Below are 16,663 nucleotides of genomic sequence, written 5' to 3'. Positions count from 1 at the left end.
GTAGACACTCAAAGGTTAACAGTGCTTCACAAAGAGTCCTACCAACAGCTAGCTGACTACCAATTTTTGTCTGCAAGCAGATATCTAAAACTGGGGAAAAAAAAAAAGTTAACATTTAACCTATGCTCTTAATTCATTTTGCACCACAATGATTATGTTTCTCAGGAGGTGTTACAGAACTGCAACTACACCATTGGTTAGTGTTATTATCTTATTAAAGTTAGAGCTAGTAGGACATTAATCTCATAGTCTTCAGCGGGGGTTATAAAATGCACATTATCCAATTACTTCTAATAAAACAGCTGAGCATGTAATGAACACTACTTGGTCAGGAATTCAACACACACCTCTCTAGATAAGGTGCTCCCACTTGAACACAACACTAGATTTAACTGGTTCCCCATACTCCTTGGTAAGTACGTACTACACACAGTACGCAGGTTTCTGGGGGTTGTCCCTTTTCGCTATCAAGGGCAACGTCAAGTTAGAGAAGGAAAACACCCATACAATTTTCCAGCTGATCCCTCTGTATGTGTAACGGGGTTTCCTGATAAAGCTGGGAGCAAAGCAGCTAAAAAGCGTTTTCCCACCCTTTCACCTGATAAATTCCAGCAATCTGCGCATCCTACTGACACGTGGCATCTCCCGCACCACCGCTGTCAGCTCCAATCACCCAGGAACGAGACTGAAGGACCTCAGCTAGCTCCACCAGCTAGCTGGGAGAAAACGTGGTATAACTTGTCTCAGGCTGCAGGAGCTGTTGTTATCCTTGTCAGGTATCTTTCTTTTTGCCTCTTATAAAGATACAAGCACCAAATAAACTAAACTCCAGCAGGAATACAACTTTTATCCCAAAACACTGCATCCATAATGAATATGGGACAAGACTCCAAAGGACTCCTGTGAGTCAAACTACCCTAAAAAAATACGGTAACTAGCTAAAGCTGATGAATGCAATCAATTGATTTTGTAAGACAGAGCAAGTGAGGACATGGGTAGAATCAGAGATCTATGAACCTTGTTATGAATGAAGTTTAAAGGAGAATCAGCACTCTCACAGATCCCAGAGCAACTAAATCAAAGTTATGCCACAAGAGAGGTCTCTGATATTTGCAAAGAAGCTAGAGAGTTGCTGAGATGCAATCTGAAATTTCATTCAGTCAGCAAGACTGAAGCAAGAGTCAGCAAGAAAGAAAAAGAAAAGGAAAAAAACCAAAACCCTCTGAATAAGAGGAAGACAAAAATCAAAGAACAGAAAACCACTCTGGATTTTGCATCTCTGGCACCTGCCTCAGAGAAATCCCTAAGTGATAACTACAGTGCCTGGTACAATTAGAGCAGAAAACTGACATAAATATATTTAAAGTTTGTATTTTCTTATTTTATGCTTTTCTTCTGCAATGTTTTCCAGTTTCTTAATCAAGAACACAACCTTTTTCTTTACTACAATTAAAAAATAAACCACTTATTTTTGAAGCTTTTCTTCCACAGAAATCTGACACACAGGAAGGGCTTTTTTAATTTCCTTAAAGATTAACCCAAACAAAACAATGCTGCAGGCAAATTCTCTGAGTGTTTACAATCCAAGAAAACAGATGGGAATCCCAACACATCGTTTTCCACCGAGCCACAAGTATCAAATGCTACAAGAAGGGGAGACATCTCCCATGGCCAATGCTCTTCTGAAAAGAGCAGATGGTAGGGAAGGACTATGACAATAGACAAAATGCATAAACTATAATGCAGATGGTTCTGGGGGGTTTTAAGCTACAAGCACACATTTGGAAACTCCAGAACAAACTATGATTAGATGAAGAACTACTTAAATAACTTCTTCCCCCCCCCCCCCCCATGCATATTTAACAAGCTTTGAAATTCTATGATAGCATTGATGCACATCTGCAGCTTGTATATCTTGGACATGTGCATAAAAGGAGAGGGAAGTTGTGAATCATTTCAGGAAACGTAGCCCATAGAATACATAGAAAAAGGCACAGAGATGTTTGGGCGAAAACAGTGAACAGGAAGAAGAGGAGAGCAACAGTGACAGAACAGAAAGTTGGGGCTGCATTTGCTAAAAATATATATGAAGGGAAAAATCAAAACCAGACAAAGATTAAAGCCTTTAAAGTATAGTATTTCTCAGGATCAGAATTACAATCTAAGAAAGTATGAATTAACAGAACTTTGGAGCATGTGTAATATAGTGCCTGAAATTTATTTTTAGGTCAGATTTCTTTCACCTGTAAACTCAAAAACCAGCAAATCAATAACAAACTGTAACCATGACTATTCATTGGAATCATTCTATAGCCAACATACTTGGAAGATAAAGCTGTTTAAAAACTCATTAAATATCCCTGAAATAATGCTCTGCATTACTTATCATTTACATAGATATACATACAGTGCCGATTTCATAAGTCTGAACAAACAGGATTTCCACCAGGTGAACATTTATGTATTTATAACTCACCAGTTCCTGATCTAAGGCACTAGGTACAGATTTGCTTCTTATGCTCAGAGTATCTTCATTTCCTTCAGAGAAAGATTCACTCAAATCTATCTCCGATCGGCTACGATCTAGAAGATAAAAACAATTAAAAAGATTGCTGTAATTTGTACAAAAACATTCCATTTCATCTTCCACACTTTAATAAGCGTTGTCTCAGACCCAATTGTTTTTTAAGAAAAAAACCATCAAAACAATATTTTAGGTATTTGTCACGAACTCTATGACAACTGAATGTCAATATGATAAATGGAAAAATATGCTTTCTGATGCTGTTCAGCCTTCTGGCCAATACTTTTTTCCCTGCACTATTTATCCACTGTAATTGTCTCCTGTGGATGATATTATAGATCAAGGTTTTGACTTTCTCTGGTAGGCCTATCAGCCCGGAATATTGCGAAACTTGCAGTCCAAGTGTTCACAGTGATTGTCACATCTGCCACCACCAAACTCTCCCCAGCGTCTGCTTCAGAATTAAGCAACTAGGGATGCAGATGGACACAGAAAGTACTTCTGCCATTACTGGTGTTCCCTGTGCACAAAGGAGGAGGAAGCAAACAAGTCTCGAGACCCGCACAAGTTTCTTTCAGTCCTACAGGCCACACATCCATTCAATAGGCAGAAGATTTGTTAGATGTCTTGGAGAAAGATTTTCTTAGTCCTCTCCATATAAATCTTTTGTGTTGAGAAAGAAAGAGGGGGAAGAGAATACTTTTAGATCCTGCAGGTAGGAATCTGGAAAGTTTTTAACTGTTCGTCTTCTACCTGGGCTATAGATGATGTGACAGGAAAAGTCACTCTCCTGAACTTAATGTCCTTTGAGATCCTCCAACACGGAGATAATGAGGAGTCCGAGGCCCGCTCCCAGGTTGCCTGCAATTTTGCTCAGCATCCATCTGCTTTGGTGACATGTGGCCTGTTCTCTTCTATTAGGAGAACCTTTATTTTATAAGGTAGCAGAAACAGGAGAATTTTCACTTCATAAAGTAGCAGTCTGTAGCACCTCTGCCTGGAGTTGCACTGTACAATATTCTCAAAGAAACACTGATGCTTTCAAGTTGGAAAATCTAAGGTGAAGAACATTATCTCCTTTGATTAGCTCTGTGGGATACATCACTAGGTTTCTGCTTTGGGCTAAATTCAGCTGAAATGAAGTGAGCCCTGCTGTGTTTCAGAGAGAAACCTGTAAATCTGGACCCACTCTGTTAGCCTTATAAGAAGGTGGCGGAGTGCGTGGGAGAAGCAGAAGAGTGCAACGCGCTCCTGCCTCCCGTTTCAGGTAGGAAAAGGAAGATCTCCACCCGCTGCTGCAAAGTGGCTCTGACAGCACCTCCCTGTGCAAGCCTCGTCTACCTAACAGCCTCCAATGAAATGAAGTAAATTACAGATGAATCAACTGGTTTGGCGTATCACGTATGAAAATGAAATGACGCGAAATCTGTATCTGAATTTTTTCCCAAATTTGCTTCTGGGCAAAGTGAGTGTGAAATGTAATGGCAGCAGCACAGTAGTATTTTATACAGATCGGAGATAGGTAGTATTTTATAGAGCTGACCACACAAAGAGTGATTTAACGATGTGCAATTATGAATGAAATCTTGTACCAGTTCTAAGAGCGTGTGATTTACCTAGTACTAACATTGTGCCAACATTACTGGGGTTAGGATTACCACTTCTTCAAATGTAAAACTTGTGAAGTGGTATAAACTTGGTTAGTAGGAGGGAAGGATCTTCAGAATGAATATAAACAAATTTATGAAACTTACATCCTTCAACGTGCTTTAAAAACAAAAGGAGCAGAGTCACAAGAATAGGAATAATCCTCTGATAATAAAGGCTGGCAGAAAGAAGGAAAAGACTTAATACTTGCCTGATGACAAAGATACCCTAGAAACTGCAATAGAAGGTGTTCCAGATGCTTTCCTACAGTGCTTCTTTACTAAATCTTCAGGTACACTTTCACTTGCTGGAATAATCATGCCAGTTTCTAAGCCAGGGTCCTGCCCAATAGGAAAAAATGCACACCCCATAAATACAAAAATCAAGCTTATTCACTATCAGTCTACAAAAGTGTAATTTCTATTAGCTCCAAAGCTCCTTTAGCATCCAGTCTATTACTGAATATATTTAGATTACTATCTAGTCTGCTTCGTTTAGCACAGATCATGCATAAAATTTGCACAAAGATGTGATTCATGCATACATTCTGAGTTTGCAACTGAAGAATCAGAGCAATGCATCAGGAGTGAGAGGAGGGAAGTGAAACACTCAAATCCATTAAAAGTTCACTTAGCTTGGAAATTAAAAAAAAAAGAAAGAAAGAAAGAAAAAAAGAAAAGACAAAACCTATTGTTTCTATACCAGCATAATGATTTCAGCTAGGGTAAAACCAAATGGACTTGAACTAATTAAATTATGCCAGTATAACCCTTAAATAAAGCCAATATGCTTGACAGCGTTATGGCTTTTTGCCTTCCTGTAAAGGAATACCTAACAACATCACTCCAACTAAATTAAATGGATTGGCCTTTTTCAACCAAATCTAATGCACTTGAAATCAAGTCAGTCTGTGTGCCAACAAGAATATAAATAAAACAACTATTAATTTATTTACAGCTCCTAAAACTGCCCTTCATATATACTAACTTATTTTTTATTAGGAAAAACAATTAGACCAAGTATTTGAGGTTAGAAAAAAAGCAATGCATTCAACAGGGCTCTGATCTCACATGCTTATCTACATTTTTCCAAACATTAATGGTAAAAGGCATTACCTCTGACTATAAATTTCGCTTTCCTTGTACACTTAAGTTTTGGCAACTCAGAACAACTTGCTAGTCCAACCCTGATTTCTTAAGAGGGGTGACTGAAATGAATTCGGGAGGGTGTCTCAGTGCACAGCCAAGAGGAACGGCTTGACACGCAGGCAGGCTGTCTGGGACCGGAGAGAGTATCTGCTTCTGGCTAGATGAGCCGCATCCTTCTGCTTATTACCAAAGAGCCAAGGCAGCTAGCTCAGACGTGGCCACCTACATCCCAAGAGGCTTAACAGCAGGGAAGAGGAATCCCACATTTCGTTTTGATAAAGCGTCTAGCACACATTCTGTTTTATGCCATAATTTATGCAGAGGCCAGTGTCCAAATCCAGAAAAAAACTAAAATTAGCATGACCTGATCTCCTGTAAATGCTGAGCTTGCAAAGTTTCCCTTAGAAGTCAGTGGGAGCACGCTGGACTCTGCATGCTTGCAAGTCACATCCTTAGTTCACAGCACTTACTCAAGGCCCTGAAGTGCCAAAAATGCTTACTCACATCCCTTGTGCTTCCCCGTTCAGAATCTATTACCCATTATGTAATGCTGGACATTAAGAGCAATTTTTAGACAAAAGAAAAACGTCTGCCAAACTGAAAACCACATCACTGACAGAGCATGACAAATTCTGTTCTAGTAGAGATCTTCACTGGTCCCAGCAGAATTAGGGAAGAACCAAAATCGTCTCTGTCAGGCTTGCCTTTTCTGGGCTACAAGTCGATCTAACAGGGCAGATACCAGCCAAGTCATCTCGTTTGGCGTCAGCTGTATTTGGTGCCAGCTCTACATCACGGTACTTACCCGGCTATAATCTGCAGTCATGCTGCGCGTGCCGAGTGCTGGAGACCTCCGTAGGGAAGGGATGGAAACGTTGCCTCTGTTCGCAGGACCCACGGCCCCTTTCAGATGGCCTGCAGTGGACTCTGCAACACTGCTGTTCAGCGAAAGCGTGCTCCCTCTGGGACGGAGAGAAGAGTATTAAAGCGTTATTGCTTTGAGCAAACCAAGGCAACCCATTCAGCAAACCATCGCAAGAAAACAGCCGTGGTAGCAGTTTATTAGAATAACATTGCCCTGGATGAGTTGTGTGATCCGCTGCAAGGAAATGGTCACCTGGAAAGAAAAACACGGGCAAGGGTGAATTACAATTACTTTTTACATACAAGCATTTTCAGCATTTCTACCAGAACTGCAGATAGCCCCAATGGGCGGCTCTTGTCCAGGCTGCAGAAGCTGCATTCATCCATGTTCATTTTGCATTCGCATCTCAACAGTAGGTGCGACGACTCGTGTAACACTTCCTACCAGGCTGCTCCTTGGTTTAAAGGAAAACTACGGTAGTTCTGGCCACTTCTGCAGCCAATGTGAATGCCAGCACTGTCTCCAGAAAGTCTAAAATCCTTGGCTATCTGCTCTCGGTCCTCTCCAGAAAAACAACAACTTGCTCACTGCCCTATTTATATTGCAATAATGACTCTTGACCCAAACTTGGAAAGCTAAGAAAGCTGGGCAAGTCTTTTTGCCAGGTTTCGTGTTACTAAAAGTGACAAAAAAAGCGTCTGTCATCAGCATACCAGAATTCAGTTGCTAATACCACAACAGGCAGAAATTTTTCCATGGGACATTTTCTATTAGAAAATACTGATTAGTCCATGTGAACACTGAGGGTTAGAAAGGGTAAGCTGTTGCACTTTTTTGACCTTTTGAAACAATGAAAATTAATTTAAAATGTATTTCAACACATTTTCAATTGAAGTTTTATTTTCATTTGAAATTTGTTCTGCAGTAAAAATACAAGGTCTTGGCTGATCTACTCTTCTTTATCCACAAACATCAGTTCAAACTTTTTCATTTTTCTTCACAACTCAGAGAAGTCTCAAAGAGTCTTGCAGGACAGTAACAGTTCTGCACACATTCCTACTTACTACTATAATAAAAATTAGTGGTAAATAGGAATTGATGCAGGAATTACACCCTTTTCATATGGCAAATACAGTGTCAGAGGACAATAGTAGTGCAAATTTGCTGGAGAAAATTTTTGGAACTTACAGTATATTTTCAGACAAAAGAGGCTCGCTTAATAAATATTTCAGATTTGCAGGCATCTTCATTGTGCTGGATAACAGCTGAATTTCACCTTCACTTGGTTTAGGCTGTCATATCATGTTTAGAGTAACTGCAGTAAAAATCTTCTTTACCACAATGGAAATTTTGATTAGAACTACCACTGAACTGAGAAAAAAATACTCTGGAACACAACAGCTCCTGTCTCACTGCTTGTCCTGGTTTCAGCTGGGATGTAGTTAACTGTCTTCCTAGTAGCTGGTACAGTGCTATGTTTTGAGTTCAGTATGTGAAGAATGTTGATAACACTGATGTTTTCAGTTGTTGCTCAGTAGTGTTTAGACTACAGTCAAGGATTTTTCAGCTTCTCATGCCCAGCCAGGGCACCTGACCCAAACTGGCCAACAGTGTATTCCATACCATGTGACGTCCCATCTAGTTTAGGAACTGGGAAGTGGGGGGGGGCAGGGTTTTTCGCCGCTTGGGGACTGGCTGGGTGTCGGTCGGCGGGTGGTGAGCGATTGCCCTGTGCATCATTTGTACATTTCAATCCTTTTATTACTACTGTTGTCATTTTATTAGTGTTATCATTATCATTATTAGTCTCTTCTTTTCTGTTCTATTAAATCGTTCTTATCTCAACCCAGGAGTTTTACTTCTTTTCCTGATTTTCTCCCCCCTCCCACTGGATGGGGGGGAGTGAGTGAGCGGCTGCGTGGTGCTTAGTTGCTGGCTGGGGTTAAACCACAACACTGCTACATTAAGTGAGCACAGGCTCTGAGTCCACACTGGTGGAGTTATTGAAAACAAGGAACACAAAGGAAAACCCCAAACAAGACTGTCTACAAATGTTGTGCAACCATGTTTTTGTCTTTTAGTGAGCATATGGTAACCTTTTTAACAATTACTATCCAATTTCATATACTGACAACAGTAGATAATGCATAATAAACACGCTCTTACGCCTGTGTACTTCACATACATGCACCGCTACTTTTTAATTTGATAAGCAAGTGATCAACAAATCCTACTAAATGTGCTTTGGTTGAATTTTAGCCCTATCTGTTTACACAGAGATGTGTCTTCGGTGCTGCAAAGTCAGAAAAATCAAGGGTACTGGCTGTCATCTGTATTTTATTAAAACTGTTGGACTTAAATGCACACACCTTAATTTCCAAATCTGCCCATGTATGGGAAGTAGCCAAAATGTTGAAAACCTGAGTTTTATTGCATGACATACCACTTTGATGGATTGTTCTGACTTTCTGTTACAAAAATTGTTGTTGCAGATTTTTTTTTCCTCACTGTGTAGACTAATGTAAATGAAGAGAAGCGTTCAGAAGGAATAGTGGGCTGGCATAAAAGATCTGAAAACATGTTACAAGGGGTTCTGCAGGAGTCATCAGTCAGACTGAGCACTTGCACATCCAACCTGCTAAACAGACCTCTCCTGTACTTTGCCCTTATTTCAATCTGCTATTAGAGAGAGGGTCAACACATTTTATACACATATTAAGTAGACAACGAAAGAAAAATGTTGTTATAAGGTGACTATGCCAGGCATTTCCACGTAGTAGACAAGACCTCAGTACATTGGGGTAGTGTGCCTGTGTAGATGAACCTGAAATTCCTATCCTATTTCTCCTAGAAGTATCCTGATGCAGCCTCCTGGTTAATTCAGCTGCAAAATCAGTAAACATTTTGCTGGAGCAGAAATAAACGAGTTGAAGAGATGAAATCATGGCCTGGGACTCCCTGTTCCCAGCTCAGTACATCTTCTCTTAAACAGTATTGTTTAGAAAGAATAAAAATTCTCAGTTTCCCTGCTGGTAGGTGAAATATTACCAATTTTGGCAATGCAGCTAAAAAGATGGTGGCAATTACAAAAATCAGAAATAGGCAGGAAAATCTAGGACAGCTACAGTGTCACAAGATGTTGTTATATTATTTTAATTTGAAACTCAAAACAGTTATGGAGGGTAGCCTGGGAAGCTTTGCTGTTATTTTTAATAATTACTACTCAGTTCTCTAAATTAGCAATAAATGAACTAAAGCAAGCATCCCTAGATATCTAATTAAATATTTAACCATGCATGTACAAGCCAGGAATTTTCATCCCTCTACTAAGAAATATAAGCTGCTCCTCAATCCCTCCACAAACTAATATTTAGGAAGTGCCATATCTTCCATGGACAGTAAAATAATTCAGCCCCCCCCCCAAAAGCATCTCCTGGCAACAAAGCGGGGTTAACTATGTACTTTGACACAGGACACTGATTTGGCCGGGTGAGATGAGATGACAGGTAGAGAAGGAAGTTGCCATAATGACTCAATATGCCTAATTTAATAAATCCCTCACCCTGGCTCCGGGCAAAAGCTAGAAATTGATGCTTTACGTGAAAGTCAAGCAAGGCAATCAAACATAAAGGCTATTTTTATAGACTACTTCACTCTGTTTATCCTTCTAAGTCTGTACACAGAGCTTGTTGGGTGCTGAATTCTACCACCCCAAACAAAATTATTTTGCTTCATTTATGGTTAACTGCATGATAACTTTCTTGCAGTTTGGCCATCAAAACAGCTGCACAGATCTCTCACAAGCATCCCTTTGTCCTTATTCTGCTAAACTCTTAGAGAAAGTTACTTAATATTGCATAACCTTAGTGTTAAGCAGCGCAGACACCAGATTCCTGAGCTTTTGTCTCTTAGATCCTTCACTCGTCTCTACCCAGACTCGTCATAACCCAGAAAATGAGCAAAAATACTACTTCTGGTCTCATCAAAGTCAGGTATGAATCTGGTTAGATACAAAAGGCCTAATTAGCTTAATGAAAAAAACTTTTGTGAACTGTGTATGGATTAAACAAGAAAACTAGCTTTAAAGCTGATTTGGCTAGTACATGCTGCAGCACCCAGTGGGGAGGGGATCAAATTATCAACTTTCAAGAAGATTGTCACCGTCAACTTTATACATGTTGCAGAATATCCAGCAATTGGGTATTTGAATTATAGGTAACAAAGGGAAGCAAGTTCTTGCTTAAACAAGAAGGCTCATCTGTGGGTGAATTAAACTTCGTGATGTTCCTTTTACCTGATATCCTGTGTTCCTGTACATCAGGAACTACACAGTCTCCCAGAAACACTGTTTTAGAGCTAGAAATTTCTATGAGATCTTACAGAAAATTATTATTATTTTTTGATCCAGAGTGCAAAATTTCTACGTGTGTGCACCTGAGAAAATAATGTGGGTCTACATCCAGTACAAACTATCCAAATGAACAAGAAAATAGTGAGCTATTTTTTGTCTTCATTTTGGAGGTGGGACATGAGAGCAATGTTGCATCTGGAATTTTCCAGTGCTATCAGAGGCAATAACAGAGATCTCTTAAGCCAGAAGAATGATAAATGAAATTCTATCAGAAATAACTGGGACAATAATCATGGAGAGAGAAGGTCAAACAGAGCCTCTGAAGAAGAAAATATAAATTATAATCAATTAACATGTCATTACTGGAGAAAAACTTTGGAACAAAGCACCTCAGGTCTGTAACATGAACACAGCTCATCAATTAAAAGCCAGAAAACAAAAAACAACATAGTGACAGCAATCACCAGCCAAACACAAGGAGAGAAAAGGAAGATGGGTGGAGATAATTTTTAGGTTTTCTCTTTCTTTTTTTTTTTAAATAAGCTGTGCTTCTCACATAGTATTAAAGCTGAGCACTCAAAGACACAATGCAACACAGAGGACTGGCACACACACGTAGGTCAAGCCTGGCATGAGCTGTACCAGATTTCTGCTGCTCACCTCTCAGAGCAAGGCGTTGACTTGCCATTGCGCAGACTTTGGGTTTCAGGTTCTGAGCCTGCGTTCCTTTCACCTTCGTCTTTTGCATTTTTAAGTTCTCCTTTGGTAACCGCCCTAATTACCCTCCTGATGAAAACACAGAATAAAAGATTTTAAAAGTTGTAAGTTATTTTCCCAGGAAACAGCAACCTGACTGAAATATTGTGATGTGCGCATTCTATAAATTTCATGTGTCTGACCCATGGACAACTCCGGATATAAGGGTCAATAGAGCACCAAATCTGGTTATCAAACTGACTCCTATGGACAAAAAACCCCCATCATATCTGCTAGAAACTGTTTTTTAAGACACAAAACATTAAAACATCCCTCCTACTCAACATGGCCACTTCAAGCTTTGAACCAGAAGTGCCTTTTGTGAAAATTCCTCTATTTTATTTTTTTACAGTTCATACACAAAAAAGCATTTTGACTAAGTACGTGTATTTTCCCCTAGCAAATTACACTATATGTATTTTCTCTTAAATATTTCTTTGCAATTTCTACAATTATATGCATCAGTGCTCCAAACACTCTATTTTCTGAAAACATAACATCACCCCCTTACCCTGCAACATGTGGCCTAATAAGACAGAAATGAAAAAAATGAAATAAGGTTTTGAAAAATAATAGTATTCTTCATAGACTTACAAACAACAATAGACTGTTAAGTTATCCCATGACACTAAGTGTCAGTAGCAGTTGGCCCCAAAACGGCTTTGCTAAAAGAAATCCAACTCATGAGATACATGAATGTGGAACCTGAGGGAGGAAGAAGGAGCAAGGAAGAGGAGGAATAATGGACTACTTCTAAGAGAGGCCACAAAATATACTAGAAAAAGCAAGCCTAATTCTTGCAGGATTAAATTTCCTTTATGGGGAATGTCACCACCAGAAAACATTTCAGGCCACAAACTGAAAAAGGCTGAACACCACTAAAATAAACAACAGGCAATTACAAAAAAGAATGGTTTCTCATTGGGGAATATGACTAATAGGTTTGCACAAAGGATTTAAATGAAAAGAGGATTAGAAGAGTAAATTTTAATGCACTCTTACTATAGCTACCAATTAGCATGATTTAGAGCAACATCTAGGTCCCATTATAGTAGATTCTCTAAGCTGGTTCTTTCTTCACCTTAATTTGAGAAGCCAGATGCATACTGATGTTCTTTTTCCCAATATTATGGACAGATAAATCACTCGTGTTAATTTCTGGAGTCACTGAAACAAGTAATTCCATACTCAGCTCTTTTCAGAAGTAAAAAAGCTGTAGAAAGCTATCTACCTACCCTATATTTAGGATCCATAATAAAATGTGTTTTCTTCCAACAGAAACAAAGTTTTCCAACTAGCAGCCTGTGGAGCTCCAGCCATGAGCTCCCATTCACCCAAAAACCTCAAGTTACATCCAGACACCACTTGTGCAACCATATACTCAATGCATCTGTCCATGTCCCCCTGAGAGTAAGCAAGCGCTCCTCTAAGGCCATAGCCAAATTGGGCTTACACACATCACTGAGACTGCAAGATGACCAGCAACATAGCTGTTTATTTACTGTCATTCACACAAAAAAGGGGCACTGCTTGACGGTTAGACTGCATTTGCACAGCTGGAAGCTAAAGGAAAACTTGACTTGTGAGCAGAACTGACCAGTATACATAAAAAACAGGCCCTCCAAATACTATTTTTTTGCATTTGCTTCTTCAGCAAACCTGCCTTTAGGGACACTCTGTTACTTCTGAGTATAAACAAGAGAAATCCAGGAGTAAAACTGCCTTTTTTCTGCTACCTTTGTAGCTGAAGAGTAATTACTGCTGCATTTCCTAGGAAACAGCAGCCTAATTATAGTAAGTACACTTTTAAAGGAAGGCTGTTTCTAACCCTAGGAAGTTTGAGGCTGATGTGGAACACTAGAGAAACTCAAAAGAAAATCTGTCCAACCATGTACAGCTGTTTTCAGATTTATCAGTTTCCAAAAGAAAAGGCTTTACCCTATCTTTCTAGGTCCGCTGAAGACTGATTTATGCCCATTTGTGGAAGAGACTGATACATCTGGCCTTTTCTCTTCATTCTCTGGGGGTTGATCTTTAAAAGTTCTTCCTTCATCCTTGCTGGAAACCGTCTCTTTAGTGGATGGGAAAAGAAAAAAAAAAAAGGGAATGTTTGCACAAAAAAGGCAGGACATGTCAAACAATCTACAAAAACCAGATTTTTCCATTTTTCAATATTAAATAAAACCATATGATAAAATATCATGAAAAAAACTTGGGGTTTCTTTGGCTTTTCCTTTTAATAAAAGAAAATAAAACTTGAAGTAGCTTGAAATGTTTCTCATTATCAGCTCGTCTTCAACTACGCTTCTGAATTTATCACTGACAACTTTTAATAACCAAAGGATCTGAAATATAATTTTGCAGTGTACAGTATTTTCTCTGTTAAATGAAAGAATGTTATCCTAATTAAAATGTGTGTTCAACTAGGAGCAAGGTGTGGGAACAATGACTTAAATATGTTTTAATATATCTATCAAATAACAAAGTAACAAATCACAAAACACCCGATTTGACAGGCTGCATAATATCAAAACCCAAAGATACTTGCCAGTTTGACAGCTTCTGAAGCACAGCGATACTGGCAAGATCAGCGTTTTGCCAAGCAGTATACTTGCACCAGGCATTTTTACAATGGCAGTAAACCAGTCCTGCTCCCTACAAACTACTCATACCCATCACACTCCTACTGAAAGCAATAAATGCTGCATCTGAAAACAGACTACCCAAATAACAGCTTCTGTGTGCAGAGTGAAGTAACTGTTCAGTGAAGACAGAAGCATCAGCATTCAGGAAAAACTCCCGTTTCTTAAACCGGTGGTCCTGTGGTACCACGCAAGGTACCGCAGCAGCTCACAGACGTGGTACACTTGCTGCGCTTGGTCAGGACAGCCAGGCTGTTTACCTAAAAAGCGCAGGTGCAATTTATTGGAGATACCTGGGCAAACGGAAAGTCAAGTAAGAACTGAGAAGTACACCCAGTAGTCTGGATGTAGCCCATGCTCCAGCATGCAGCACAGCAGTTAACATTTACCTTTCTTTTTCAGAGTTGAAAAAGAAAAATGGAGTACTTTTTACACACCACCATCACAAATAAGAGAGCCAAAGTGAAAAAAAAGGCTGGGTTTAGATCTCTGCATACAGCCAAGTTTCCTGGCAGGAGCTGAGAATGAACTTCTAGAGTCTCTGCTGCTGGCTTTGCGGCCGAGTAATACTGCCACCCGTTTGGACAGTGCGATTTTAAGCAGCTCTCTATCTCCACAGAGAAACTTCTTCATTCATCCATACCTAACCTTTCCTACATATTAATCATTCATAAATCAGTGCATAGTAATAGCCAAATATGAAATTAAGATTAAAATACTGATTATACTTACAACTTCAACAGCGAAGAATAAAATACAAGTCAAACGCTCTGGAAACAAGGTTTGAACGTATTAAGCACAAGCAAATCTCTCTCTTGTGGTCCCTACCTGGGAATTTGCGTAGAATAGACTGTCTGACAACATCAGTTCCAAGATTTGATTGTTTGAAGCGCTTTGCTCTCTCTTCAAAAAACCATTCTCCTGTCACTATCCGTAGCTGTCTGTATGGGGAAAACAAAAAAAGCCAGAGACATGCACATTAACAAACTTGGCCAACCAAAGCTATTGCTTAAACCCTTAGGTCATCATTCCACCGTCATGGTCACAAGCCCTGGACACCATTTGCACAGTTCAAAATAAAGAGTAAAAAGATTGATTGCAAAGCTTGGGATATTAGGACATGTAGCAGAAAAATAATATCATCTTGCTTTGGGAATGAAAAGTAATTTTCATCCAGTACATGGAAATTTACTTGGCAAAAAAGTGTTTCAACCACCTTCACCAGATTTCTGCAGAAAACACGTAACATACTATCTCCCTAGTCCTTTGGATAGTGAACTACTCAACCTCACAGTTTTCAGTATCTCCAAAATGACAAGAGATGCAGAAACAAAAACAGTAGATGGAAGAAGAAAAAACCCTACCAAAGCTCCTGCCAGCCAAGTCAGCAGTTCATGGACCCAATCTGATTATATACAGATTGCTGCAAGCTTATATATATTTTTCATCTCTATGTTTCATATGCTGCCACTATATGTAGTTTCTTCACATGACAGTGCTGTTATGAATTAGCTATGTGTTGGAGGTTCAGAGCAATGAACTTTTGTCTTTGCTACTGTTCTGGATAATGCTGCTTTTTCTGGTTGCAAATTATCTTACCTATACTAGCAACAAAGAAATCCTGTACTGGCATTGCTGTTTTCCATAGGTATATTTTTATGCTGATTGTTAGCCTTTTGCGGAATTAGTTTAATTATGGTAAAACATCACCATTTCTACTGCCCCACTACATACAGTTGATGGCAGAAAGCTACTAAACATGAATACTCAAATAAAAAGCAAATAAACAAACTAAAAAAAACCCCAAACACATTAAAAACTGATTTAGTTCCAGACACACGTTCCTGATTACAGCTCAGTAAGAAAACTTATTTTCAAACCTATACCAGAAAAGAAATCATCTAGTCTCTTGGGCATGAAAATTACTACAGATTGATTTAGAGCACTGATCAATATCTTCGCTATTAAATTACATTTGAGTCATGCCTGAATGGAGGAGAGTCTTACTTGAGAAAACACTAAAAATTACAGAATAGGATCCTGCCATTGGTAAAAAGACCCTAACATCATCAGTTCTTCCTTTGCATGAGTCATTAAAAAAACATTAAAAAAAAATCAAAATCCAAAACATGTGCCCACAAGCATAGAAATAGAAGATTGTTGCCTTATCTTGTTGTTGCAGACTCCTAGTGACAAACCCGCCTATAATTCATCACCACAATCGGTCAGTTATTATGCAAGGCATTAAAAAAAAAAAAAAATCTCTATTTCCACTGGGAATTTTTAAATTACTTTTGTTCAACACAAACACTGGAAAGGACTCATTGCATTAGAAACTATGCATGGTCTGGCTAGTATGAAAAACAGTTTTTCTCTGAATGTGTATTTTCACAATTAATTTACAGCATGCACTTCTTCCTGCAGTTATTTTTATACCAAGATTTACAGCAAGTTTAATGCTCTATATCAAACTATAAACCCTTCAGACCTTTGACTACACCATCTTATTCCACTGCAATGTAAACGACATATCACGCTGCAGTATGAGCTACATCATAGTAGTTTTTTCTTTTTTTTTTTTCCCCTCACTTACTCCCAGGTTGGACCATAAAACTCCACAAGCGCTGTTATCCCCTTGGACAGAGATTTTATTCATCCCTAATATCTTACCAGCAATGCTTAACTTGATCAAGGTCAGGCAGGGCACTCCCTGCCCTCTTATTTGGACAA

The 16,663-nt window shown here is 39.1% G+C and overlaps 1 protein-coding gene across 7 annotated transcripts in view; it reads right to left on the bottom strand.

Moving 5' to 3' along the window:
* Window positions 1-16,663, bottom strand: part of SYTL5 (synaptotagmin like 5) — a 93,272-nt gene that overhangs the window by 24,675 nt on the left and 51,934 nt on the right. For all 7 annotated transcript variants that reach the window (XM_069784929.1, XM_069784927.1, XM_069784930.1 and 4 more), the window contains 6 exons: window positions 14,762-14,874; window positions 13,230-13,362; window positions 11,196-11,321; window positions 6,125-6,281; window positions 4,383-4,512; window positions 2,477-2,583 (listed from right to left, as the gene is read on the bottom strand). In XM_069784929.1, the coding sequence (XP_069641030.1) occupies window positions 2,477-2,583; window positions 4,383-4,512; window positions 6,125-6,281; window positions 11,196-11,321; window positions 13,230-13,362; window positions 14,762-14,874 (766 nt within the window). The remainder of the gene's footprint in view (window positions 1-2,476; window positions 2,584-4,382; window positions 4,513-6,124; window positions 6,282-11,195; window positions 11,322-13,229; window positions 13,363-14,761; window positions 14,875-16,663) is intronic.

The sequence above is a fragment of the Haliaeetus albicilla genome, chromosome 6 (assembly GCF_947461875.1).
Source record: "Haliaeetus albicilla chromosome 6, bHalAlb1.1, whole genome shotgun sequence".
NCBI classification, from domain to species: domain Eukaryota; kingdom Metazoa; phylum Chordata; class Aves; order Accipitriformes; family Accipitridae; genus Haliaeetus; species Haliaeetus albicilla.
The sequence above is the reverse complement of the archived record's forward strand: the minus strand, read 5'-3'. Positions and strand labels throughout refer to the sequence as shown.